The sequence below is a fragment of the Lagopus leucura genome, unplaced genomic scaffold, assembly GCF_019238085.1.
Source record: "Lagopus leucura isolate 7727_CA_CO unplaced genomic scaffold, USGS_WTPT01 Super-Scaffold_100009, whole genome shotgun sequence".
In the NCBI taxonomy this organism is placed as follows: Eukaryota; Metazoa; Chordata; class Aves; order Galliformes; family Phasianidae; genus Lagopus; species Lagopus leucura.
This window is the reverse complement of record NW_024962266.1, coordinates 20,842,403-20,869,768: the sequence shown is the minus strand read 5'-3', so window position 1 is coordinate 20,869,768 and position 27,366 is coordinate 20,842,403. Positions and strand designations below refer to the sequence as shown.

Here is a 27,366-nt window from a genome sequence, read left to right as displayed (position 1 = left end):
AAATTCCATCCAGGTTTGGATGGAGCAAGAGCAAATCTTGCATCATTTTATATGAGCACTTCGAACCGCCTGAAATCAAAGCGTTTCTCCCTCAAAACTTGGGCTATCCCATCAACACATAACTCAGAAAAGAGCCTTCTGCTTCATTCAGCGCCCCTTGCAAATCGAGGGCACAAAGCAAGTTTTTAGAAAGCGAAAGACTCGTGAGAGGCCGATTTCCACCGGGCCAGCAGCTCAATCCTGCTCTCTGGTGGCTCACATTCGAAAGGCCAACTGCATCCAGCAGAGCTATCTTCCTGAGCACCGTGTTTCCCCATGGGCTGGAGGGGAGTTTGTGCTCTATTTTCTTTATTAAAAACCTTAAGATATAGTTCAAAAAGAGATGGATACCATTAAGGGTTTGACATTTGCCACTTGCCTTACAACCCATCCAACAGCCTTTCCTTGGCTGACTCCGTCTACGCATCCGCCAATATTGTGCCTCCTTGCTGAATCATAGAATATCCCGAGTTCCACTTCTGCTGTGCCCATCACCACCATCGGGATCCCAGAGCTGGACAACCACTGCTTGTGGTCCCAGGAATGGTTTCATTAATTCAACACACCATGAGGCAGCATCTTTGTGGATTCAATAGGAGGAGAGGGGAGGGCCTCAAGTTACACCAGGGGAGGTTCAGATTGGATATTAGGAAAATTAGTGGTGATGCAGTGGCACAGCTGCCCGGGGAGGTGGTGGAGTGACCATCCCTGGAGGTGTTCAAGAAACATGGAGACGTGGCATGAAGGAACATGGTTTAGTGGGCAACATTGGTGGTAGGATGGTTGGACTGGATAGAGTTCTTTTCCAACCGTAATGATTCCATGATTCTGTGATCTCATGAAGCCAAGTCTCATCCCTTGCTGCTCAGAGGAGCATTTGACCATTTTCTCCATGTTGCCTTCAACCTGTCCACTTGACAGTCAACACGCACTACAGGAACAGTCAACACAGTCACACTGACAGTCAACACAGTGGTGACCCCTTATGCTTTACTCTGCAATGTGCATTAAGGAAGGAGCCAAACTTTTCTATTCTGGCTCTGCTCCCATTCCCGAATCATAAGAAGTGCTCAGCACATAAATGTATGTAAATCTGTGGCAGTATATCCGCAATACCCTGGTGTCTCCTGCTCTCCTCCTCCCTCCGAGCTGCTGGAGTAATTACAGTGTAGCAGTGCCAACACCAAGAATTTCTGCTGATGAATGCACTCAATCTAAACACAGTTTTATGTATCATTAATTCCTTTAGCATTCAAAAAAAATAACTTTTTTGATGGCAGATAATACTGTAATCACTCACAATTGCCAACACAATTATCTTCATTCAGCTGTGTAAAGCAACTACTGGAGTAATTTTAGATGCTTAAATATTTTTCTCTCTCTCTCCTCTTTTTTTTTTTTTTTTTTTCTCTTTAGTTTTTAATGTTCACATGTTTACATGCAAAGCTGTTCTGATTTGGGTTGTTGTAAGATGGGCACTGCTAGAAATGAGTCCTCACTCCTTAATGAGTCCTCACTCCTTCATTTGTGTAGGGAGGAGGTTTTCAGAGCCTGACCTCAGTGCTTTCAAGGTGCACTGTTTGCTTAAGTTTGCTTAAAGTGGTTTTAAACAACCCCAGAGATCTCCCAGAGAACCATAGAATCATTAAGGTTGTAAAGACCACTAAGATCATCTAGAGAAACTGTCAAAGAACATCCGTGATCCTGGGGACCTGTTCAGCTTTTCCTTCCTTCCCACCAAGGGACCATAAAATAGCAGCACCACACTTGATACAGCACAGCTGACTGGACATGAGAAGCACTTCCCAATATCCCATGTCCCTTTCTAGCCAGAAAGCACCAGAATTTAGCATAGCAAATGGATGCATCTGCACCTATTTGTTATGTTTCCCACCTGAAAGTCACCCGGGCTGGGAATAAGAAGACAAGGGAAAATATCTTGCATATTATGTCATCCGTAATGTTGATGGGAATACTATGACGAATCCTTTTGTTCTTGCGAGTTGATGAGCTAACTAAGTAGTGAGCCAGCTAGTGATCCCCATCCTGCCCCCTGTGTAAGAAGCAAGTGCCCAAGGAGCAAAAGATCATCTTCTACTGATAGAGGTGTCTTCTATAGGTAGAGCTATCTACAAGGTGAATGCCAAGGGTGTCACCAAGTGGATTGTTTGGTTGAAACATGCCATTTACTTACAGAGAGGAGAAATGAAGAAGACAGATCGCTGTGAATGTAACTTGGATCTGATTGCAGAGGGCCAGGCCCTGGCAAGGGGGATTGGTAGTGGTGGCAAGTAGTTAACAGCTGGGAGCAACCTGATAGCAATAGGGTGAAATGGGAGAATGGTAGTGCGTGTGTTCCTGGTGACAGAGAACTATTGCTCATTGCTTCTTCAGACAAAAAGGGCAGTAAGTGCAATCAGCCAAGGACAGCAAACAGGAGATGCTGCTTCCTGGAGTGTGTGGATACGCTGTGAATGCCAGAGCTGGATTGCTTCACCCAAGAAACATCTATCTGCACATGCACACAGCTATTCGTCACTAAAACTTGAGAAGCCAGACATCTCCAGACGCCAGGAGATGGCGTTGGAAAACATTCCTGTGTGCTTACCATGCCCTTGGGGTCTGCTCTCAGCTGCTGTCAGACCAACCGGTCCTGCCAACAGTGTGTGCTGTGCATTTCTGTCCCTCCCACAGTAAACACAGCTTTGTGGCACCGCTGGGGCAATGTGGGAGAGGCAGGGGCAAGATCCATCCTAATATGTATCATCCCAAAGTTTGAACTTTGCTAATGTGTATGGAGATAAAAGCAAGACCTTGCCACCCTGCTGCCCTCGGTCTGCATGGGAGTGCAGTGCCCTGGGGAGGGCTCTGTGATCATCTGAGCCCCACTGTCTGAAAGGCAGAGAGGAGAAAAGAATGAGAGAAAAAAAACACAAGGTCTAGGAAACAAAGGCTATTCTTGCATGTAATATGCTTGACCCAGATAAACAAGGAGCTGCTTGTCCTCAGACAGAGAGCAAGAAGCTGTAAGCAATGAGTTAAAAGAGCTGAATATTCCCAAGGCTGAATATTGCCATCAGCAAAGCCGATGCCAGGACTCTTTGTGCATGGAGCTGCATTTCAGCCCAGGGCAGTTGTGCCAGGGCAGCCCTGACAGCCGGAAGGCTGAGGGAAAGCAGGTGGCCTGAACCACAACAGCAGGAAGCCGGGGCTGGAGATGTGGAACGCTCTGCGGTGTTCTGTAGCTCAGCTCTGCATCTGTCAGGGCTGGCTTAGGCACAGTGTGTCCTGCAGGGAGATAGTGGGAGGGAGAAGATAGTCCAAACCCTTCCCAGCAGGTTTTCCAAACTCAAATATTTGGGCATGAACTTTTGCAAACAGTGAGTGGTTGGTTTTTTTTCGTGTTTTTTTTTTTTTTTTTTTTTTTTATTTTTTTTTAAAGACAGACTCATGGAAGGCCAGTGAGAAGGTAGAGGTGTTGGAGCTCCCCTCGAACCTAAGCATAGGGCCTTAGTAAGACGCTGCTTTCCACTGGAGGATGCAGCCACGAGCAAAGCACAGCACCATGCCGTGCTCTACTTGCCCTGAAGCAGACGGCTGGCATGTTAACTGTTTCTCTCCCCCCCTCTTTTCCTCTCACTGCCCCCCCCCCGCTCTCTCGGCGTGCTCAGTCAAGGTTGCAGCCACACAGCTGACAAGTCGCAGCGGGGCGGTTACACACACATCCTCCCCGGCACAAAGCGAGAGCAGCACACGTTATCAACAGAAGAACCGCAGGGCTCTATCCGGAGCGCTCCCCGCTGCCCAACCCTGCGCCCAAGCAGCGAAGCGGTTAACTCGCTCCGCAGGGCCCGGCTCAGCCCGCCCTGCCAGGCGGTCCTCCCCGGGTTTTCCTCCCTCCTCTCCACCTCCGCGGGCAGCCCGAGGCCGGCGGGGCGTGGAGCGGCATGCGGGCTGCCGTGCCTTCGGTGCCTGCCGTGCTGTGCGGCTCGGCCGGGCTGTTGCTGCTGCTCCTGCGATGGCGGCGTTGGAGGGGGCTCTGGAGGAAGGTGAAGGAGGCTCGGGAGAGGCAGGAGAGAGGCTTGGAGCAGATGGACAAGGCTGTGCGCGCATTTCGGCAGCAGGTGGGTGCAGGAAGCTGCGTTCTCCCCACCCCTGGCAGGGTTCGGATGAGTTCCCCTGATCCCACGTGTGCTGAGGACGGGGAGAGAACAGGGCTTCCTTCCTTCGGGCCGATGAGAAGCAATGCCTGCAGTTTCTGGGCAGGTGTTTGGGAGTGAGGATCGTGGGTCCTCATCTGCAGTAATTCTTTAATTTTGAATGCTGTATGGCTGCACCCCGCAGAGATGTGGCCGGAGCGCCGCTGATGAGCGTGGTGTGGTGGGAGGGAAGGGCTGCCCGCATCGTGGCGGTTGAGTGCAGGAGTCAGCAAAAAGCCGCTCGCAGCAGCAAGAGAAGGAAAATCCCAACGCCACGTTTAAAGCGCTATTTCTGCCTCCTGGCCTCACCCGCCATGGTTTTACGCTCAGCCTCCCGCTCGTTAAGGAGCCGTAGGAAATGGGAGAGGCCGTATTTTCTAGCAGAGGCCAAAGTTCGGCGGCACGGCGAGACCCAAGGACAGCTGGCAGGCTGTGGGGGCTGCTCGCCACAAAGCCGGCACGCCGTGCTCTGCGGTCACATCCAGCTGCCCAGCTTGTGGTTCAGAGCCCAGCGTGAATCTGGTGCTCATCCCTGCTAGGGAGATTTCTGCTGGCCCCAGATGAACTCCCTGCATTCAGCCAATTTGTGAGCTCCCTTGGTGATGCCAGCAGCTCTGGCACCATGCTGTTTTCATTCTTTGCTGAGCAATATCTAAGAATGTGGCCAGTTCCCCCCACAGTTCAGTCAATCATGTATTACAGAGCATCTCCTCCAGGGCCCAGCTGAGACCTGTCTGAGCACAACAGAGCCGAGGAAGACCGAAGACTGAGCCAGTCTGGCTGGGAAGACAGGACTGCAGAAAGTTTGGGTTTTTGCTGACCCTGTGGGTTTGATTCCATTACCAGGAGCAAATATTACGTCTGACCACTGAACAGCATTTATTTTTAGGATGGAATACAGTGGGTTCCAGGGGAAGAGGGAGGACCCCATCAGTTAACCTAACCATGTCCAACCTTTCCCATAGCATCCCTCAGTGAACTTGGTCTCCATCCTCTCGCTGTCTTTGCCGGAGCTCTCCAAGAGAATCCAGGAAGGTTCCCTCCCTCCGGAGCATGTCTTCTATGCCTACGTGAGAAAGGTGAGGGTTAGGTGCCTGGTGTCATGGCCTTGGGCTTGGTTTGGAGCAATGAGGAGTGGTAAGCACCACCTTGCACCTGTGTAGCCCCACATCTTTGCAAGGGCAAGTGTTGGGGTTTGGCACGAAAGCTTCTTGGCAAGGAACAAAAAGGGCTTCCTGATGCCAGCTGGGGAGGTGGGGAAGCAGGAAGAGACAAGTGTGCTTTTCAGAATGTGGTTGTCCAACACCGCAGGCTGTGTCTCATGTGTAGGCTTTGTCTCTTTTCCCAAGGCCCTCCAGATTGCTAGAGAAACAAACTGCATCACGGAGTACATGCAGGAAAGCGAGACCCAGCTCCAGCACACAAAGCCTGGGGAGAAGAAGGGTTTGCTCTATGGGGTGCCTGTCAGCATCAAGGACTCCATCAACTGCCAGGTACCACCAACATGATGTGACCGAGCTTTGAAATTGGGTGGTGGGGGGAAGTTTAACCTCAGCTTCATGTCATAGCTGATGCAGAATACGCTTGCTGTGGTGGATGATAGGATTTGCTGCCCATTTCCCACACAAGCCAACAGAGAAGGCTGGTTGGATTTTGTTAGCAATACACCACACAATGTATATGTTCTGGATGGTGCGTGCACATGCTTTTAGATTGAGATAAAAATACAGGGTTTGGGGAAAAGTGCAATCCTGCATTTGGAAACCTGGTTGTACTCTGCCCCCAGGGCCATGACTCTATGTTGGGGTTTGTGAAAAACATCGATAAGCCCGTGGCAGAGGACAGCGTGCTGGTGCAGGTGCTCAAGAGACAAGGGGCAATTCCATTTGTGAAAACCAATGTTCCCCAGTCCCTCATCAGGTACATGAGCAGTTGGGGCTGGGTTTCTATCAAGTCTTTTTCTCATTTCGCACTTCTTGTTAAATAATGACCCCATCACAGAACGGCTTGGGTTGAGTTGGAAGTGACCTCAAAGATCATCTCATTTCAACCCCACTGCTGTGGGCAGGGTTGCCAACCAGCAGATCAAGCACCAGACCCTTGGTGTCTCTACACTTTAATGCCACTCAGAATGAAAATTCATTCTAGCTTCACATGAAACAAAGACAAAGGAGAGCAGGAGAAGAGGAGAAAAAATGCCACCCTTCTTTCCTGTGCTGGGTGTTTTGAAATCACTTTTTTTTTTTTTTTTTTTTTAATTTAATCTAATTAACACCTCAGCAGCAGGCCTGGCAGGGCCAGTGCAAATGTATGTATGGAAGAGGAGGCTCATTAGCTAGTTAACCTTAAATTATCCTGTTTCCAAACCTGCTGTTGTGTCTGCCAAGACTGCTCGCAATGTTATTGATGTGGGGTGAGGTCAGGTGTAATGTCCTGCTCATGTTCCTCTGCCCTGCCAAGTGACCTGTGGCAGTGCATTTCTGGGGACAGCTTGTCACATCCCGCCCATAAGGGGAGGGAAGGAGTGACCAGGTTCTGTATCAGCAGTTGTCTGTGCTCCCCTCATGTGCACACTCTCTGTCTCTCCAGCTATGACTGCAATAACTTAATCTTCGGTCAGACGTGTAACCCCCTGCTCTACACCAGAACTCCTGGAGGCTCCTCCGGTGGAGAAGGGGCACTCATAGGAGGAGGTGGGTCCATCCTGGGCTTTGGCACAGACTTAGGAGGGAGCCTGCGTTTCCCTGCTGCCTTCTGTGGGATCTGTGCGCTCAAACCTACCGGGAACAGACTCAGGTACTGCGAGTGATCATGGAGTCATAGAATGGCATGGGTTGGAAGATACCTTAAACATTAATGAGTTCCAAACCCCATGCTGCAGGCAACACTGCCAGCTACAAGCTGTAATCTCTCAGGGTGACACCCACCACCACCTGTTTTGTTGTGCTGGGATGCTCCTGTTTCTGTGGGCAAGAGGAAATGTGGGAGGTACCAGGAAGGGCTCACTTCTCCCTCCTGCCCAGACACTTTCTGGAGGAGGGAAGCATCAGTTCCCCCACTACAGAGGCAGTGGAAGATTCTACACCTGCGTGCTAAGAATGTATAATTGTTTCTGATGGGTCAGATAACGACCATTCTGGCCTAGGTTGGGTGTTACTTGGGCTTCCCCTTCAGCCAACCTCAGCATCTGCAAAGGGAGGGCAATGTGTTCCTTTCTCTGAAAATTCAGTGGCTGTCTTTTGTTTCTCTTTGCAGCAAAAAAGGAGTCATTTCTGGTATCTTTGGGCAGAAGTCAGGTAGGAACTGGCAGTTGCCCTGCAGGGAGGGAAGAAAGGCAAGGTTGGGAAGGACTTTGAGCTAGCTAGGGTTAGCTTCTCCTACGTGTTCAAAGAGAAAAGCAGGTTCCTTTTCAAGGACTCTTTCAGAGAGCCACCTGCATACCCAGCTCTGGAGAAGAATGCTGGAATATGCATGAGTTGTGTGTTACACAAACCCAGATACATCTTCTAACCCTCCAGCTTGCTGTGATGTCTGCCACGGCTTTGTGGGAGGTGGGGTTAGTGGTTGGAAGGATGTCTTTAGTTGTGATCCGTGAAGATTTTGTTCTACTTTGTAAGCTGTGCAATGGAGAGATATTGTTGGATAACAACTCTGGGTCTGTAGCCATGGGGCTGTTGGTGGGAAGGGACCTCTAGACACTCCTAGTCCTGGTTATAAAAGGAGCTGCTGCTAACACAAAACTAAGTCAGAATGATGCCAAGAGGGGGACATGTCCCTTTAAAGACCTTCTGCCATAAAAGCTTTCTCCTGGTTTCCCTTAGTGACCCCAGCTGTGGGGCCAATGGCAAAAGACGTGGAGAGCCTGGCACTGTGCATGCGAGCACTGCTGTGCGAGGACATGTTCAACCTGGACAGCACTGTTCCTCCCCTTCCCTTCAATGAAGAGGTAAGGGACCTGGCAGGGGATGCAGGGCTGTGAGAAGAGCTGTTGTTTCTTAGGCAAAGTGCCATTGGCGTGCCGACCTGTGATGTTATGTGGTTTGGTATGATGGTGAGATAAGTGCCCTGCCCTGCGTCGTGTGTGTGCTGTTGGCTTCTGACAGTCTTTCTGCTAGAGCTTTTCCTTGTTCTGCAGGTGTATTCCAGTACACAGCCCCTCCGCATAGGCTATTATGAAACAGATTTCTTCACCATGCCAAGCCCTGCCATGAGACGTGCTGTTCGGGAGACAAAGCAGCTCTTGGAGGAGGCTGGCCACACGGTAGGGTGTTGCATGAACCCAACAGACGTGCTTCAGCTGTGCTTCCTTTTGGCTTCAGGACCCAGGAGTGACCATAAAGCACATTTGTCAGGGAAGGAGCCTTCAATCTGTTCAACTTCCCACAACATTTCAGGTTGGGTATTAGGAAGAATTTCATCTCAGAAAGACTGGTGATGCATTGGAAAAGGCTGCCAGGGGAATTGGTGGAGTCACTGCCCCTGGAGGTGCTTAAGGAAAGAGCGGATATGGTACTTAGGGACATGGTTAGTAGGCAGTATTGGTGGTAGGTGGACAGTTGGACTAGATGGAAGTCTGTCCCAACCATAATGATTTTGGGACTGTATGAACATTCATAAATAAACCCATTTCACCTCTTGTGTGTGATGTTCTTTGGCAGGCAGTTTCACAGGTGTACTGCATGTAGCATGCTTGGAAAGCCACAGACTGGTTTTGTATCTGGAAACCAGGACCCATGGAGAAAATAAAGGGGCAGATGCAGATGGCAGCTCATCTGTAGCCAAGCAGTCCTTGTGCTCTCTGTCCTTCGCTGCTGGTTTTGGAGGGTTCCTTGTACTCTGGGGTTGGTTGGATATCAAATGGCTGAGCCCCTCCTGAAAGGATGTCAGAAGGACCCCAGCTTGGGCCTTTGCTAGCCTTTGATGGCTCCTGCCATGCAGCTTTGTTGTGCTTGTGCCACTGACACCTCATCCGTTGTCTTTCCAGCTGGTGCCCTTTGAACTTACAAATGTGGACTACTCGCTTTATAACTTCTGCTTCAGGGGAATGTTTGCAGATGGAGGTGTCACTTTTCTCAAGAATTTGTGAGTATAACCCAAAATAGCTTGTGTGATTGGTGCCTGTCTATGGAAGTCCTCCCTAGACTTGGGCAGCAGATCTACTGAATATGGACAGTGGCTGATCTGCAGAGGGATTTACTGGGCAGCTAATAATCAAGAGATTAAGGTGAACTTTGGCTCTGTTTAAGACTGCTACCAGCTTTGGTAGATCAAAGGAAACTGGGTGCAGAGCCTATAAAACCATGGGAAACGGGAGCCCAGAGGAAATGAGAAAACCTTCTTCTCATTGAGATATGCTATTTAGAGGAGTTGATCCTGTGCAAGTTGATCTCCTGTAATTGCTTTCTAATACTGTTCAGCTAAACACTCTTCTGCTTTTTCAGTGAAGGGGAGCTGGAGAAAGGCAACTTGGGGATATTCTTCTGGTTGGCGAAGTCACCAAACTGGATGAAAACTCTGCTGTCCTGGATTACCAAACCCTTTGTAAGGTGCACTACTTCCTAGCTTAGATGAAGTCAAGCAATAGGTGTCTCCTGTTGCAGTAAGACTTAACCAGAGGGAACTCTCCAGGCTTTGCATACTGGTTGTGCTTAGACACTTCTCCTCCAAACTGGAGAGACGTTATTTCTGCCCCCTCTCCCCATTTTGGGGAAAAGCCACAAGTCTTGCCTGAGCACTACATTTGTGATGCAGATGGCTGAGAGGACAGAGCTGGGATTAATGTAAGCTATTTTCTTTACTACTTTCTCTTTGTCAGGTGCCTCGGTTGTCAAATGTCATAAGAAGTTTGAGAGCAAAGTGAGTAAATGCCAAACATGAGGGTTTGGGTTTCTCTTCAGAGAGCAGCAATGTTTGCTACATTAGGGATACTTCCCTGGCTGCATGCATCTGAGAAAATACAAGGCAGAAAATACAAGGGAGGGAGCAAACTGAGAGCTGTTTATATCCATGTCATAACTAGCACTGCAGAGCTTTGCCAACTGTTGTAGCGCTGAGGATGGAAAAAAGGGCGGGCACTTGCAGCCTCTTGCTTATGAACTGGATGAAGTTTGCAGGAGTGAAATGTGCTGACTGCTTTGCTACTGGTTAATGCATCTGTCATGCAATGAGGGGAAAGCTTGAGCTTTGCCAAAATCCTCCCTTGGCTGCAGCTCCAGGAGCAGAGCTCACCGGTGCCCATCTGCTATTTGATGCTTTTCTCTGCCCACAAAGCTGCTCTGTGCAATACTTCTCACTAACTTGCATTGGTTTTGCTTCCTTTTTCAGCACGGTGGAAGAACTCTGGAGTCTTCATCATGAAATTGAGGTAAAGCATAGGTATCCCAACCTTTCAGCTTGCCTGGGCCACATTGAGTGAAAAGGATTTGTCTTGAGCCACATACAAAGTATATAATAGAGTTAAGCTATAGAACTAACTAACTTTTTAAATATTATTTTTAATTAAAATATAAAAAAGAGCAGCAAAAATGTAAAATTAGTGGGATATTTGACTTAATTTTTGTGAAGCTAGTGCATCAGGCTGGTTCACTGGAAGTGGCTGCAGTTCTTAGTGAGCTCTCAAGGTTTTCATCAGAGATTTTTGATGAAGTACAAGAAGGGTAAGAATTCAAATATTCAGTCAAATATGATGATTTTTTTTTTGAAGTCTTGAAACCTCATATAGAAAAATATGCTCACATTTTTTGCTGTTCACAGGGTTGGGTTTAGTCAGTGTAACAAAATGCATGTGATTATTTGCAGTAACTTGAGCTGGCCATAATTTAAGTTTCATATTGAACTCGGTTTTGAAACATAGCACAGACAAGTTGATTTTCACCAGGAAGACAGGTGTGTAACTCATTTAAATTAGCAGTGACATCCCCCAGAAATGCTAACTCTGTGAGCCATTTTCATCTTCGTACTCTGGCACAGATTTTTCCTTTGACTCCATGAAGAATTTGATTTCATTTCACAAACCATAAAATCTGTTCAGCATTTTACCCCAGCTTAGCCACCTTCCTTCAGAAAAGTGAATTATGTCCACAATAAAAACATACCATCCATACCTTTCAGGAACAACTGGACTAGCAATGAGCCAGTCCCTTGGACTTGATGAAGTTACAGCTTTGATGACAATCTGCATGACATTATCCATCTTCAAAGCTTTTGCACATAGATTTTCTTGATGTATGATGCAATGATATTTCATCACAAGTGAGTTGCTGGCAGCAATTGCATCATCTCTTATTTTATGTCTCTTTTTTACCAACCATTGCTTATCGGTAGCTATGCCAGATCTGTTGACAAAGGTTAAAGAAAATTGCTTTAATGTATTTTTTTTCTGCCTCATCCAATTCAAGAGATTCATTGTGTCTTCTACAGGCACCAAGGAAGCCATTTCCTCAGTGACATTATATTCATTACCAGCAACTCCTATAAAAATGGCACATCAAGCCATACCTGTAGCATCAGTACTTTCATCTGTCACCAAAGCTTAAAATTTGACATTAGCAGCTTTATTTCCCAAATTTCTTTCAATGGACTTTCTATTTTTTTCAGTTCTCTCATCCACAGTTTTTCTTTTTTTAGGTTCTGTTTTCTTTTGAGATACCATGAGATGGGTTGAAATATTAGTACTGGTAATCACTGTTATACTCTCCAAGTGGTACAAGGGCACGTAACATGTAGCACACACAGGTTTCAGTGTGACTGTGTGTGATGGTGTGACAGGTGAGGTTAGCACTGCACTACACCCTTCCCTTCTCCTGGTTTCAGCTGAGGCAGCATTAATAGCACATTGCTCTTTGGTTGTTGCTATGTGATGGGTATGCTGGGCCTGGCTTCTCAGTAGAGAAGAGCTGCCATGGCTCCCCAAAAGCCACTGGATTTTAGGATTTGGACTGATGTGGTTCACCCCACAGCTGATGGAGCCCAGCGGGGCTTCAACCATAGGACAGTGCATCCATCCCACTGACCACCGGTGTGTTTGCCCCTCAGGAGTCTTGCCACCAGTTCATTGCCCAGTGGAAGAAGCTGAATCTGGACGTGATGCTTTGTCCCATGCTGGGCCCAGCTCTCCTTATTGGCTACCCAGCAAAGCTTTCAGGTAGGACTGCCTGGTTGACCTCAAGCCATAGCCTCCCTGCCAGTGTAAATGGGAAGCATTTTTCCTCCTTCCCCTGCTTTCTGAGGCACTGGGCAGCAGTGGGAAGAACTCAGCTCTTGGGCAGCTTGGCTTCTGGACAACCACCCTGGTGTGTGCAGGAACCAAGGGGCAGGCTTCCATCCTGCAGCCACTGAGTTCGCAGCACAGATGCCTATTAGTTGGAAGTGGTGTTGGGCATTCACGTGTGCTGTGATCAAACACAGAGGGGGGTGAAGGTTCTTCCTGTTGCTGTGAGCTCCCTTTTTCCCCCAGTGGCAGTCAGCTACACCATGCTGTACAACTCCTTGGACTTCCCTGTTGGTGTTGTCCCCGTCACGTTGGCGACAGATGAGGATGAGAAGGAGCTGAAGAACTACCAAGGCTATTTCCGAGACTGGTGGGACCGGGGCCTGGCAACGGTGAGTTGTGCCAGGTCCCCTGGGGGGTACAGTGTCCCCATCTCATCTCTGCCATATCCCCTACCCTCTCCCTTTTCTTTTTGCCATAGGCTTTTAGCAGTGCCGAGGGGATGCCGGTGGCTGTGCAGTGTGTGGCCTTGCCGTGGCAGGAGGAGCTGTGCCTCCGGTTCATGAAGGAAGTGGAGACACTTGTCATGAAGAAAAACATGATTGTCTGAGTCCTCACCCAGAGCGGGATTTGAGCTCAGAGCGGTGCAAGCTGCCCTCGCATCTCACCTGCCTGCAGGACTGGCATTCCCATCCATGATTGGGTGGATTGTGGAAAAGTGAGATGAGGTCAAATGTTTACACCAATTTACCCAATACAGTGATTTTTGTTAGTGGAAAGTCTGTTTCAGGTGTGTTTTTGTGGGGAGGTTTGGTGGTGGGTTTTTTTTGTTTTTGTTTTTTTTTGTTTTTTGGACATGTTATCTAAGACACTCAGATTCCTGCTTTCAGTGCCATAGGAAGGGTTTGTGCCTCCAGTTCTCAGCTCCACAGAAGTTGCATTATGAGGGAGGAAGGTTTTTCCTGTCACGCACCGGCAATCAAAGGTCAAAACTAAACCTCTGATAAGCAGGGAGGGAGCTGGACCACTTCCCGGATGGTAGAGCTGCTTACACCACACTGGCATGGGTGAGCATAAAGGGGAAAAACTGGTTAGCAACCCCCCATCCCTTAGGTACGCCTGCCTTCCCCAGAGCAGAGGTATAAACAGTACAGCTCGCTGTCTTGCACAAACCCAGCAGCACGCCAGTGTCAGAGCCCTGCTCTGCTGCACATTCGTGCCTTCCATTTGCAGAGGGAGCCAGGCCAGGTTTTCAGCGAGGTCTCATGGCTGCTGGCAGACACCCACACCGCGATTGGCAGCGGCGGCTGCTCCCAAAAGGCATCTGTGGGTGTCTGAGAAAGGAACTCCGCAATGCGTTTTGCTGATGCAACTGCTCACAGATAAATCGAAACAAAGCTTTGATGGGAAAAGGTATGGGTGCTTTGGTTTTAAAGGCATTGTTATTGTTTAAACCAGAGTCATAGAAATGATAGGTTTTCGTCAGGAGCTGGGCAGAGGGTTTAGCCCAGCCTGTCAAATAGCAGCCCCAGAGCTCTAATTCTCTATCAGCAGGCTTTAAAAAAGGAGTGGAAGAGGAAGGGAGGGGAACTTCAGGCATCCCAGGACTGAATGCTATGTAACAACAGCTCCAGAGAAGCTTGGACTGAGTTTTTCACCATTTGTAGGCAATCACTGCCTACATGGAAAATATTGGTCTGGGATTTTCTGTTTGCACTTTAAAGTTCGAGTTGGGAGGAGATGGTCCCAGGAGGAGGAATGCCCACGTGTTGGCCTGAGCTGGCAGGGTGTAGCTCACTGCCCAGCCAGCCTCATTAGTTTAACCAGTTTTGTTAACCAGTCTCTCATTAGCAAGGAGGTGGGTGGGACATAGGAGTCCTACGGGTGGAGATGCCAGTGGACCTAAACCAATAAGGATTCTTCCGGAAGCCCTGAGCAAAAGCCTCCAACAAACCGTGCCCACTGCCAAGGGCCAGTGCTGGGCTTACTGTGTGGTTTTGGGAACCTCAGTCCAGAGCAGGCAGTTGGCCCTGAAACTTAAAGCTGGGATGTGTGAATGAGGATCACCTCCCCACAGTCAGTGAGGAGAGGTTGGTGATGTCCACGCTGACTTGGCTGGGTTTTGCTGTCCATCATGGATGGACAAGAAGGACACCCTCTCCTTTCCAGTTAGCAATCAGTTTCTCAGTGAAGTCTTGCTTCTTCTCTGTAGTTCCCTTCCTGCTGCCACAGTAATAATTCCATGGGATGTACAAGCAAGGTAACACAACAGCAGCACGAGCACTGGCTTTCAGCTCCCAAGGAAGACCTCTCCATTCGACAGTGATGACTTCCCAGGACCCAGTCTCCTTACAAGCTCTACTACACTACTGGGAGTAGATGGGATACTGAACCCATCAGAGGAGATTTCCCTGATATGGATTGCTGAAATACTTTTTAAGGAGGCTTGGATAGAGAATGACAGAACAGTCATACTCCTTGGAGGCAGCTTCAGATAGGTCCTTCCAGTCTGCCTTTCCAGAATCATTTCCTGCTTGTGCTTAATCTTCACTGCAAGCCTTTTGTTCTCCTAAGCTCCCTCCTCTCCAATAAATGCAAGTTCCCCAGAGCAAGGCTGGCCCAGCCAGTGCTGAAGGCTGTGCGTGCTGTTGCTAGGGGAAGAGAGATGACAGTTGGGTGCTTCTAGTTAATGGGCTTAACTGCTTATTAATTATTAGATGTGGGGATAAGCCAGGCCAGGGTTTTTAAGATACTCAGCTCTGTTAATCAACTATTTCTAGCAGCAGGCAGTGGCCTGGAGAGCCACAACCTTGAGGGACATCCCCTCCAGACCTCGTGTGATCCAAGTATGCAGCTTGCAGCCCAACCCACAGTGTTCCTTGGGCAGGCAGACCCTTTCAAAGTCCACAGTCTTAAGAAGTCCATTCCTGGATTTTGTTAACACAACTTTGTCTCAGAGCTGATCTTGCCCAGAAGGCAACTGAATATTCTTCATACATCAACTCTCCTTAGGAGAGGGTAGGAGACCCAAGTGTTTGTAACTGCACCAGACCAGGAGAAAAATCATGATCCAGGAGCGACTGTGGCAGGTCCTAGACCCCTTGTGGGCTGACCCTCACGTTCTCTCAGCCTTGTTTTGTGGTTCAGCTTCAGCCATTGTGCTGCTGAAATGGCTGGGTCGCAGGAGAATCCAGCAGAAGATGGAAGAAGCAAGAAGAACACGGGATCTGGCTCTGGAGAGAATGGAGAAGGCAGCTCGCAGGTTTAAGCAAGAGGTAATTTGGGGAAAAGCATGTGTGGAAGGATGGGATTGTATTTTGGGTAACTGAAGAAACACAATTTCTGATAGATTGTGGGGGCAAAGGCAGGAATATGCATACTTTGGATCATTACCAGCTTTTTTTAAGGGTCATCACCTCTATTGTTACCAAAAATCTCAAGCTGAGAAGGCAGCCTAAAGGAGATATTTTGTAATACAGATTATGTTGTGGGAATCCTGAGCGTGAGTGATGGATTGGAGTCTGAACCATATCACTGCTCATCTGTTCATCCTGCTAAGACTTTCTGCTCCTATCCTCCTCACCTCTGCCATCCCAACATCTCACATAATCGTAGAGTCATTAAGATTGGGAAGATCAATATGAATATCTTGTCCAACCATCAACCCACATCTGTGATCACTCTAGACCTTGTTACTCACTGAACATCTTGAAAATCTCCGGGGGGAAGGAGGGTTGACTCCACCACCTCCCTGGGCAGCCTGAGGCAATAACTTCCAATATCCACCACACTGTCCTCAATGTACAGGTCCCTCTAACATCTGCGCCTCAGTGACTGAAAGCCATTTCTTCCTCCATACCCCTAGATCAAGAAGCACACAGATTTCAGAAGGTTCAGTCTTTGGATTCAGGATTGGTCTTAAACCCAAAATGAACACCAGTTGCTATTCTGTTCTTGGAAAGGAGCAGTGGGAGGCTACAAACAGTCTACACGCTTTTTTTTCTCCAAGTTAATGATACATTTTTGTAAAACTTTAGCTGGTTCAAATGCCATATAACAGATCTTTGTCATGGAAACCAGGCTGAACTGTGACATCTATTCAGGGTCATTGCCAGGCAGATGTTAGAACATGGGATTTGCAACCTCAACACCAGCCTTTCCTGTTGTCTTCCTCTTTCTGCACCAAATTTCTTTCCCTTTGCAGAACCCAGGCACCCAGACTGCACACATCCTCTCACTGACCATGGTGGAGCTGGCGGAGAAGCTGAAGGAGGGGTCCCTGTCCCCAGAAAGCGTTCTCTACTCCTATATAGGCAAAGTGAGTGATGTCTCCAACATAGAGAGATGCTCCAGGGCTCCTCTGGTGCTGCTTGCAACCAGCCTATTTTGTGGGAGAATGGCAATGCATGAGATCACAATTTGTCAGGATGGATGAAGGGTGGCTTGTGGCTGAATCCAGAGATCCAGGGCAGAAAATTATCCCCAAAATAAGTATGTAAAATTCATAGGTAAAGTCTGAATAATGATTGCTGAATGCTGGAGGTTTGAGGAGACTGAATTCTCAGCTTGAAAACACAAAGTGCTGTTTCTTTCCTTCAATCTATTTATTCATCTTGCTACTCTATCCAACCTCTCTGGAAAGGCTCTGGAGGTGAATCAGGAAGTGAACTGTGTAATAGACTTCATTCATGGCTGTGAGGATCAGCTCCAGAAACTGAAGAAACAGAAGGAGAAGGGGCTGCTCTATGGCATTCCTGTCAGCATCAAGGACCACATTGACTGCAAGGTACATCCCTAATTCCCCCTCCCCTTGGCCTGGGGCTGGAAACAGACAAGGATGTCCACGATGTCTCTACCTTTGTATATGGGATCCAGCTTTATCCTTTTTACCTTATCACAGCTAACCAAGGGTGCCCTCAAACAAGGATGCTTTGGACCATACATGTTATTTCTGTAGTTGTTACAGCTCTGAACAGCATCTTTACTGGTACCTAGAGAGCTTTGCTTCCTATCCCCAAGGGTCATGTCTCCACTGGTGGGATGGTGAAGTTTCTGGGCCAAATGAAGGAAGAAGACAGCGTCATCGTCCAGGTTCTGAAGAGCCAGGGGGCAATCCCCTTTGTGAAAACCAACATCCCGCAGACAATGATAAAGTAATTTCGTGTGCATCTTCATGAAAACACTGTGTCATGCAAGTCTTGTGAACTGAGAGTGAGTGGGGCCACATGCACAAGTTCCCACCCTCTTCCAAACAAATCACGCACGCTGAATTAATCTCAAACTACCATTCCTTGGTCTTTCTGTAGAATGCTACAAAGAAAGTATTTATTTTCGATGCCTCTTTCTTCCTATCCTAATCAACATATCTAGTTCACAGTGATTCTACCCCTAGCATTAATTATGCATTGTCTTGTCTTTATGATTTGTGGAGATAGAAGTACTTCATTCACCTGCTGTTCTTCTCCCCAGCTATGACTGCAGCAATCTCATTTTTGGCCAGACGCTGAACCCCCTCAACCATCAGAAGACCCCCGGGGGCTCCTCAGGAGGGGAAGGAGCTCTGATTGCAGGGGGAGGCTCCCTCCTGGGCATTGGCTCGGATGTAGCTGGCAGCATCCGCCTGCCATCCAGCTTCTGTGGGCTATGTGGGCTTAAACCCACAGGCTTCAGGATCAGGTACACCCTAACAACTGTCCCCTTCCAGCTAATGTAGAGGGTGAAAAGTTTTTCCTGCAGTGCACCAAACTACACAATAAATTTCTGTTTATCAGAGATGGGTTATTCTCAGATGAGGAATTGCTTAAGCACCAGGGAAAGGAAATGATAAAAAACATCTCTAGCACCTGGCAACTTAATGCTCCTGGGACTCTTCCTAATCTAGAAGGGTGCCAAGTCTCTGCAGGGCCTTTGGTCCTCCTAGATAGTCACTGGGGCAAATGGGAAGTCTGCAACCCAGCATGGTGACACACCTTAGAGCATGACACCTTAGATATCTAATCTGCTTCTCCCATTCTGCTTCTAGCAAATTGGGTGTGATTTCTCCTATCGCAGGAATGAGCTCAGGTAAGTTCATCCAGATAATATATTACTACTGCCAAACGTTCTCTGCTGTTGGCAGCGTGGCTGCAGTCCTTGTTCCTCTTGAATGGGACTTGTGCCAGCAGAAGGCTGGCCCAGAAGATGGCATCCTGCCTCTGAGACTTAGGGACTGTCCTTGGCAGGCTTCCTTGCTCACTTCTTGCACATTCATTCCCCAGTCCTCTTCCCTGGCCTGAATAAAACCCCTCTCCTCTGGGCCACTACCAGCTACTATAAGGGAGCACCAGGCCCACCTGCCTGAAATAATGGGATCTTTGTGCTTGCAGTGATAGGGATGCTGGGGCCAATAGCAAGGGATGTGGACAGCCTAGCCCTCTGCATGAAGGCGCTGCTCTGTGAGGAGATGTTCCGTCTGGATCCCACCGTGCCCCCCATCCCCTTTGATGAGGAGGTGAGGCTCAGAGGCAGTCCCATGCCTCCATTTGTCTACCACTAAAGAGAGATCTTGAGAGATTCTCATCTGGTTTCATACCTGAAGACAGTGAAGGGGAAGCAGTGCTGCTGATCAGACGGGTCCCAGCACGAGCAACCATGAGAAGAAGCCACAGACAGGGTTGGCAGACGAGGCCTGCTGAATGCTGATCCCTACCATTGCCTTCCCAGCAATGCCTGGAAAAGACTTGTTGGCTTCCTAAAGGAATTCATTTTTCCTGATCAGAGAAATTCACCCCTCACATCTTTAAAAAGAGCCTTATTGAGAAGCCATGAACCTAAGAAATCTTTACGCTTTGCAATTATCTCTCTGGTTCTGCCCATTTGCTGCTTTCTGGCTCAGGTCTTAGCATCTTTCAATTGTCCCTGCTATACAGACAATTATTCCTGACATATGGCTCTTTCCACTAGCCCAAATGCCCTGTCTTTCTTCCAGCCCTGTCTGCCTTCCTAGGAACGGTCTGATCTGGTACATGTGTCCAAGCAGTGGCTCTTCTCACAGGTTTACACCAGTTCAAAGCCACTTCGGATTGGATATTATGAAGAAGATGGCTACTTCCAACCCTCACCCAGTATGAAACGGGCCGTCCAACAGACCAGAAAGCTCCTCCAAGAAGCAGGGCATACAGTAAGTTTTCACACCTGTGGTTACTAGGAGCTATCATCCTGCTCCTTACAGAGTCTGGACAAGTCATTTCACATCTCTCTTTTATAAAGAATGCCATGGGACAGTGTTTTTTCCATCATGTTTTGCATCTCCATAAGCATCAATCTTGCAGCAGCTTCCACGATCCTGCATCTGCTGAATCCAGTTTACAGATTTTTGGGTGGAGTACAGGTTTGGAGCAGTTGAGCTCCCAGGAATCACTTCTAGCCTAAACTACACTGTGGTTCTGCCAGTAGTATTGTCTATATAGAGTGTTGTTCTAATGACAAGTATAAATTAAGAATATTTGGTGTTTTGAATACTTGGCCTCTAAATATACTTTTCTAAGGAGCAAAGAAGAAAAGCCTATGTAAAGTCATGTAATTGTGTGCTAATGCCTTGGAAACAGGAAAGGACAGAGGGCAGATGGCAGCAGCCCAGGTCTCTTTGAATATGGAGGGAGGTCTACACAGGGCTTTGTAATCCATTTGTCTTTCTTGCCTCTTGAACAATGAATGGTTTTCCGGCAGATTGTTCCCTTTGCACCACCTAAGATTGACTACATGGTAGATGAACTGTTTACCAGAGGGATTTTCTCAGATGGTGCTGCTCACATGGTGGACGCTTTGTGAGTAAAACTCATTGCTTTCAGTGCAAACCCTGAGACTTGACACGGTGTGACCAATGGATGCATCCAAGGTGCTTTTGTTCCTGTGGATGCATGCTTTTATGAACATGATGGTAGGGGGATTGTTGGACTGGATGATCTTAGAGGTCTTTTCCAACCTTACTGATTCTATGATTCTAAAGAGAGAGCAGCAGAGGAGTGATTTCTGGAAGGGAGAATTCATCATGGACAGCAACTATCTCACTACAGTAGGTCACATGCGTGGGTAACCCCGTAGGGTAACAGCATGCCCTGTGTCAGCAGTGCTGTGGCAAATGTTTTTATGCTTGTGATTAGTCTGTGGCACATGGGGAACAGCACAAGCTGTGTAACTTCCCACAGAAGTGCAGAGGGTGAGCTCTGCTGAGCAGCCCGATGCCCACCTTGCCAATTGCTCACTGCCTTCCCTTATAATAGGGAAAATAGGATAGGAAAATAGGGAGAAGGCTTATGGGTCAAGATAAAGACAGATTGCTTGCTGATTGCTATCATGGGTAAAGCAGACTCAGCTTGGGGCAGTCAAGCTGAAACCAGCTCTGGATTTGACTCTGGGGTATGGTTGGCCACCTCCAAATAGGGTTGTGCCCTCTGGCACAAGTTTCTTGTTCTGAGTACCTTTGCTCTCTGTCCTTCTAGCAAAGGAGATATCGTGGATCCTAATCTGAAGTCCCAGTTCAATACTTACAGGCTTCCTGCTTTGGTGAAGAGGATCCTGGCTATCATTTTGAAGCCTATTGTAAGTATGTGGAGACGTCTCATCTGTGTTCTAGGAAGTTGGGAAGATGGGGAACTTGACACATGATGGGCTGCACCACTCAATGCTTTGCTGCCTTGTGTCAAGAGTCTGGAGGTTTTTAAAACGCCATATTCTTAAGTAAACTTGGTCTCTATGCAAGGATCTAAACATCATCTCCACATCCAGGAGATTTTCTCCAGGGCTAGCAGTGCTGTCTAGAGCCTTATTCCTAGGAGTTGTTGTAATTGAATTAAAGAAGGGCAACAAAGGGTCTGAAGGGCCTGGAATAAAAGTCTGATGGAAGTGGCTGAGGGAACTGGAATTGTTCAGTCTGAAAAAGAGGAGGCTCAGGCAAGAACCTATTGCTCTCTACAATCCCCTGGAAGCAGGTTGTAGTGAGGTGGTCAGCCTCTTCTCCCAGGTAACAGAGATAGGATGAGAGGTGATGGCTTTCAAGTGGCTTTCAAGAAAAGGGTAGGTGTTGCACTCAGTGACATGGCTTAGAGAGTGTGGTGGTGATGGGCTGACAGTAGGACTGGGTGATGTTAGTGGTCTTTTCCAACTTTAATGATTCTGTAATTCTATGAATGTGTAAGTTATTGTTGGATTACAGCCATCTCATTGGAAACTGTACCTGATCTTCAGAGCCACTTCTACTAGGACAAGAAGCATGCCCAAAATAAAGTCCCATCTATTTCATCTGCATTGTTGACTAATCCCAAGTTTTTCTTCTTCCCTACCAAAGTACCCACGAATTGCTCGGGATCTCAGTGCTCTCTGTGGAGTGGGGTAAGTGGCACTGAAGTAGAGGAAGGGATTCACGTGGATGTATCCACTGGGTTCATGCAAGTAGATGCCAGCTTGCTGTGCAAAATTACTATGGCTCAGCATGGTGTTGTCTAGGGTGAGGCATCAGAAATTAAGGGTCCAAAGTTCCTCATTGTGGCAGGGCTAGGATATCTCAGCTCACACAGATAAATGCAGCTTTCCTCATGGTTAGGTGGATTCTGGTACTCAGAAGGCAATGTGCCAAGGCAGTACAGATACCTGCATATGGATGCAGTATGATGTGAAGTGCAGACCCCTCTGAGAGACAAAAACTGAGAGCAGTTGAATTTAAAAGACTGCCATGATTTTTGTCTAGGTCAGAATAAATGATATCATGGCAGTAGGCTCTTTTGATGTATGCACAAGTACACGTGGACCCTGTGGAACCATCTAGGCAATGCTATGACTTGTTCCCGGGGTGGTCATGTAGTTCCCATAACAATGGGCTATTTGTACTTGTATTATTATTATTGTTTTCTGTTGCCACAGTCCCAATTCCAATCAATCTTTTCACCATTCCAGGTCTGCCAAAAACCTCTGGGATCAGCATATAGCTGTGGCGGTAGGATGATTTATCTTCCTTCGTAAATACAGTGAGGGATTCCTATCATTGGTTTCACCTCTGTGATGGATCTGGTGTTGGGTCATCTCAAATAAAGCAGCTGGGCTTTTCAAGCAATGCTAATGTAGAGGTCTCTACTTGCTTACTCTCCCCAGCCCAAATTAGGACAGAGTAAAAATCTGCAGTTGTGAACTCTTTGGCTCAGATGTACTTTGTATGAACTCATTTTGGTTCAGCAATGTGGGACAGGAAGTGTTATCATGGACAGCTGAGCCCATCGCTGCTCACAAACCAATCAAGTTCCTTTTCAAAACAACCTGGGTTTTGCATTTGCACTTATTTTTATTGGCCATCTCCTCTCCTCTCTGATCTGATGATTGGAAGCCTTCTTATTTCTTCTGCTGCTTGTTCACTTGCAGTTCGTACTCATTTTATTCCATCCCTGAGTTTAAATAACACCTCTCCTCTCTGGTATTTTCCACTCGATCCCAGTCTATTTACAGACAGCAGTTGTATCCCCTTTTAGCTGGTGTTTTGCAAGGCTGAAGGAGTTGAGCTATTTTAGCATCTCCTCACAAGGATCTGTGTTGCTTAGGACACCCTTACAACCATCCCTGAGAGCAAACATGCCTCCAGCTTCCACCATGCAGCCTCCGTCAGTGTCAGTCATGAGATATAAATGCATGCTCACAGCAGCAGGTCTGATTGACTGAAAGCAGATCATTCTTCTCCTACTCCCACCCCACTCCCTGCCAAAAAAAATAAAAAATAAAAAAAAAGAAAAAGAAAAAGAAAATCCTCTAAAAAGATTTGGTAACCTCAAAGGTATTTTGGATTTTTTTTTTTCTTCAGCAAAGCATTATTCATGGTTTTCATTTATTACAAACAAGAATTGACCCAAAACTTTTGGCCAGCTACCAGCTTTCCTCTCAGGAAAGCACAAAACTACTTGCACTGCATTTTCTGGAAACCCTCTCTTTCGTCAAACTTTCAGCAGAATGATCTCAGGCTGCGTATGAAATTTGAGAACAGATAAAAAATAGAATCATGGAATCACTGAGGTTGGAAAAGACCTCTAAGGTCATGTAGTCCAATCTCAACCTGTCCCCAGCTTCCCATGTCCCTCGGTAGTACTGAGGCTGCTCAAGTAGCCCTATGGTCCATCCGTATTGATTTACTAAGAGACAGTGGAGCAGCAATTTGAGAATGGATTCATTCATTGCCTGATGTTCAGTAGACTCTAGATTCTTCTACCAAACTAACAAAGCTTTTAGGAAATGGACTTTTATTTGAATTACTGTTGATCTCCACTCAATCAAATGCAAAGACAAAACCGTGTGTAAGGACTGGGTAAACATGCACAGCAAGCTGTCAACTCTGAAATGCCCACCTGACATCAGTGCCTATGTCTGGGCAGGATAGACCTGGGAGAGGAAAAATGAAGCCTGCTGGCTCTCTCAAAGTACAGCTCAGATTTTATTCCACCTTTCTCTTTTATCTAAGCATGCTTTTTTTCCCCTTTTCCATGCTGTAGACATTGATCTGCCACTGCTGTCCAACAGGCATTGGTTGTCATCCACTCTGTCTTTCCCTCTAGGTTTACCGCACTGAATTCATTGCTAAATGGAGGAAGCAAAAACTGGATGTGATTCTTTGTCCTGTACTTGGTCCAGCCTTTAACCATGGCTATGCTGGGAAGCTATTTGGTAATCTCCATTGAGACATCTCACGGATGCATCTATGTTATTGTTTGTGGGCAGAGCAGCAGCAAGATGTTTAGGTCTCTTGTACATTCCTCAGACTGTGTGTAGTGTCTGCTCTTCCCTCTGAGGAAGTTAGCACAGGGAATTCTCCACTCTGTGTCTCCTCATGTTCCCACTTCATCTGAGCTGCAGATGTTTGGATTATTATGGGCAGCATTTAGTGACACATCAGTCCCAGTAGTTACTTGGTGAGCTTCCTCCTTATCATCTGACCTTCTGAAAGTGCACGTGAAGAGAGCTGCTAGGGTGCTGGCAGTTCTTATCTCAAGATAAGTTCTTTTGAAAGCGGCCATCTTATGTTCCCCGTAAGGAGCTTTGCAAGGAGCAGACATGAAAATCTGCCTTGCAGAAAGAGGAGATTTGATAGCTTCCAGGAAACATCCAGAGTCCTCCATCCCTCTAACTGCAGCTCTCTGCCCTAGAAATGCCCTAGATGGTGTTACAGACCTGGATACCAGGATTTTACCCTGAAGTGTGAAAGACAAGTTCAGACTTTGTCTGCCTCAGGTCAAATATTCATATCTATCTCTCTCAGAGCAGAGCTAATATCCACCATGCAGCCTTCAAACCTCCCCACCAGGAGTCCCATGGTCTTTTTAGATCCAGCAACTCCAGTCCAAAATTCCTTCAAACTGAATTATCATCTGAAAGTCTTCACTGGCCCAGCACACTTAAATTTTACATGTTCTGTGTGATCTTTTCCAGCTGCAACCTCCTATACCAACTTGTACAATGTCTTAAACTTCCCTGCTGGAGTGGTGCCAGTCAGCACAGTCACAAGAGCTGATGAAGAAGAACTGAAGCATTACCGAGGGCACTACGAGGATCCTTGGGATAAGAGACTGAAAGAGGTGAGCAGAGGAAGTCTTAGCAGAAGGCCATGACAGTATGCACCCCTGGCATATTGTCTTTTCTCCATCATACGATGACATCTGTCTCCTTGTATATCTTTCACTTCCTGTACTGTCAAGAGATGGCATTACACACCCTGTGCTCTGACTCAACACCACGCTTAATTTTTGCAGGCTGTGGAAGGAGCCGTGGGACTGCCTGTGGCTGTGCAATGTGTGGCTTTGCCATGGCAGGAGGAGCTGTGCCTTCGGTTCATGAAGGAGGTGGAGAACCTTTCCCGTGGCATGAGGAGAAATGCATGATTTCTCAGGATCTGCTTTGCTTATGTTGACCTTTAATACCCTGCTCGTCACTCCATCACCTTTTACTCAGTGTGCAACACAGATAGCAATCTGCAGACTCCAAATTCTATTTCAGTAAAATGGCAATAAATGGCTGCTTGAAAGCAGTTGGAAAAATCTATTCCCTATCCAAACTTCCTCTTTCATTAAAGTGAGATAAAACCTGGTCTAGTGCTTGATCCAGTGCCTGGCAACCGTGCCCATAGCAGGGAGTTGGAACTGGATGATCTTTGAAGTCCCTTCCAACCCAAGCCACTCTTTGGTTCTATGAGAAAACTAAAAGAAAGGCAAGAGAGTTAATTTGGAGCAAAGGAGTCTGAAAACCATAGCGAGACAATATTTGGTGTATAATATAAGGCTGAAGAGCTGATTACCTCTATATTTTATTTCCAACAGTGGCAGTGGCAGATGTTTAAGGGAGAGTATAACCTGGCAGGATTCTCTCTTTGGCTGTGCCATTAGTTGACAAAAGGTTGCAGTTAGCCCATCAGTAACTGGTCATCAATAATTTAACAACTAGTTCAGCCTCTTCTTGGTCTCTGTTGTTCTTTTGGTCTCCACACCATACAATGGCAGCGAGCTCTACAGTTTAATTGGGCAGCAAGTAGTGGAAAGCTTTGTTATCACTGTTTGAGCACATGCTGTCTGAATAGTAAATAATCTGCCTTCAGTCCTGTTCCCCACTGTTTTTTCCAGTTAAGCAATAGGAAAAGAAGGTTGCTATTTTGTCTTTTCATTGCCTATAATCACTAAAGGGAAATCTGAGTTCAAACATTTCTGTGGCTCAGTTTTGGTACTTCCAGCTTCACTGTGAAAATTGTATGCTGTCCTTGACCTAGCCATTGCACTCCAGGTTTCCTGTTCCACTTATGTCCAGCACAACATCCTGGCTGTAGGCTTTGCTTTGATTATTCAGGAGAATTTTAATAAAGACTTGTATCTGCTTAGTTTTCCTCACTTTGCAGGGTAAACTTTGTCTTGTTGCAATATTGGGAGCACATAAAGCTCCCCAGAAGAACTGGTATCAGCAGGACATACATACATTGTTAGGACAGGTCACTGTTCTCTTACAATATCTGACATAGATAGGACTGCCTGGTGTAACAGAATGTGACAGAAGATATTAGAGACGTGATGACCAGTGCTCAAGTGAGGAAGTAACTAAAAGCAAGTACCCAGAAATGGGTGAAACTAACAACAATTAGGACTAATCCACCTTTCACTCTGAAACAGCTGTTTCAATTCTCCAAGCATGGTTCCAATCTGCTCTTCCCCACCCCTATTACTGTTCTTCTCCTCCTCATTCAGCTCATCTGGCTTCCTCCTCTTGTCTGCATGCCCAGAATGAGACACTAAAAAGAAAACTTCTTGCAGTAAACGTTGTGCCCAGCCACGGAGCAGCTGGGAACAACTTCATCATTCTCCATCACGCTGCTGAAGTGTCTGTGATCACTTGTTCAGTAGGACCAGACCTGTGCATGATGGCATGATGGAGGATGTAGGAATGCTGTGGATTGAAGAAATAACAAATCTCTGCATCTGGCTGACAGCGGCTGTATAGCTGGAGGAGTTGTGAGTAGGATCCATACCACCCATTTACAGTAATGGGAGGTTTCTGACAGGATGTTTCATGTTGGTTAGTGCTGTTCTGCAACTGCTAATGGATTTTGACTGGAATTAAGGCATGTGTTTTGATGAAAATCTTATGATTCCAATAGATATTCCAGGCTGAAATGAGTCACTAACTGGAGAGTTCCCAGAAAATATTTATTCAGCCCTCTTGAGTCAAACGGAACAATTCTAGAGGAGACCAGCCCATGTCACTATGACTTCAGCAGCTTCTGAAATACCTTTAAAGTTGTTTCAGGGCAACATAGTCAACATATTTTGTTTTGGAAAAGTACAGCAGAATGTATGGATACAAAAATCTTGAATATGGGATACAGTCCTCAGGGTTAATTCTTCGTCTTTTTGATCAAAATGGATTCTAAGC

General features: G+C 47.0%; 2 protein-coding genes across 3 annotated transcripts; both read left to right on the top strand.

The window, feature by feature from the left end:
- The first annotated feature begins 3,958 nt into the window (after window positions 1-3,958).
- Window positions 3,959-13,226, top strand: LOC122181474 (fatty-acid amide hydrolase 1-like). Its single transcript, XM_042873980.1, has 15 exons — window positions 3,959-4,163; window positions 5,204-5,317; window positions 5,588-5,731; window positions 6,025-6,158; window positions 6,828-7,034; window positions 7,494-7,534; window positions 8,060-8,184; window positions 8,374-8,499; window positions 9,223-9,320; window positions 9,680-9,779; window positions 10,054-10,094; window positions 10,563-10,602; window positions 12,273-12,381; window positions 12,694-12,839; window positions 12,929-13,226. The coding sequence occupies exons 1-15, from the start codon at window positions 3,987-3,989 to the stop codon at window positions 13,055-13,057; spliced, it is 1,731 nt and encodes a 576-aa protein (XP_042729914.1). The 5' UTR covers window positions 3,959-3,986; the 3' UTR covers window positions 13,058-13,226.
- A 494-nt stretch (window positions 13,227-13,720) lies between these two features.
- On the top strand, window positions 13,721-26,330 carry LOC122181573 (vitamin D3 hydroxylase-associated protein). 2 transcript variants are annotated; one of them, XM_042874124.1, is made up of 16 exons: window positions 13,721-13,860; window positions 15,595-15,722; window positions 16,652-16,765; window positions 17,090-17,233; window positions 17,467-17,600; window positions 17,917-18,123; window positions 18,470-18,510; window positions 18,813-18,937; window positions 19,481-19,606; window positions 20,155-20,252; window positions 20,928-21,027; window positions 21,773-21,816; window positions 22,378-22,417; window positions 24,015-24,123; window positions 24,886-25,031; window positions 25,206-26,330. In XM_042874124.1, exons 1-16 carry the CDS (start codon window positions 13,851-13,853, stop codon window positions 25,332-25,334), a joined length of 1,695 nt encoding a protein of 564 aa, XP_042730058.1. In that variant the 5' UTR covers window positions 13,721-13,850; the 3' UTR covers window positions 25,335-26,330. The 2 variants fall into 2 exon arrangements, with proteins under 2 accessions (XP_042730058.1, XP_042730057.1); XM_042874123.1 differs by lacking the exon at window positions 13,721-13,860 and having other exon boundaries at window positions 15,114-15,722.
- The last annotated feature ends 1,036 nt before the right edge of the window (window positions 26,331-27,366 follow it).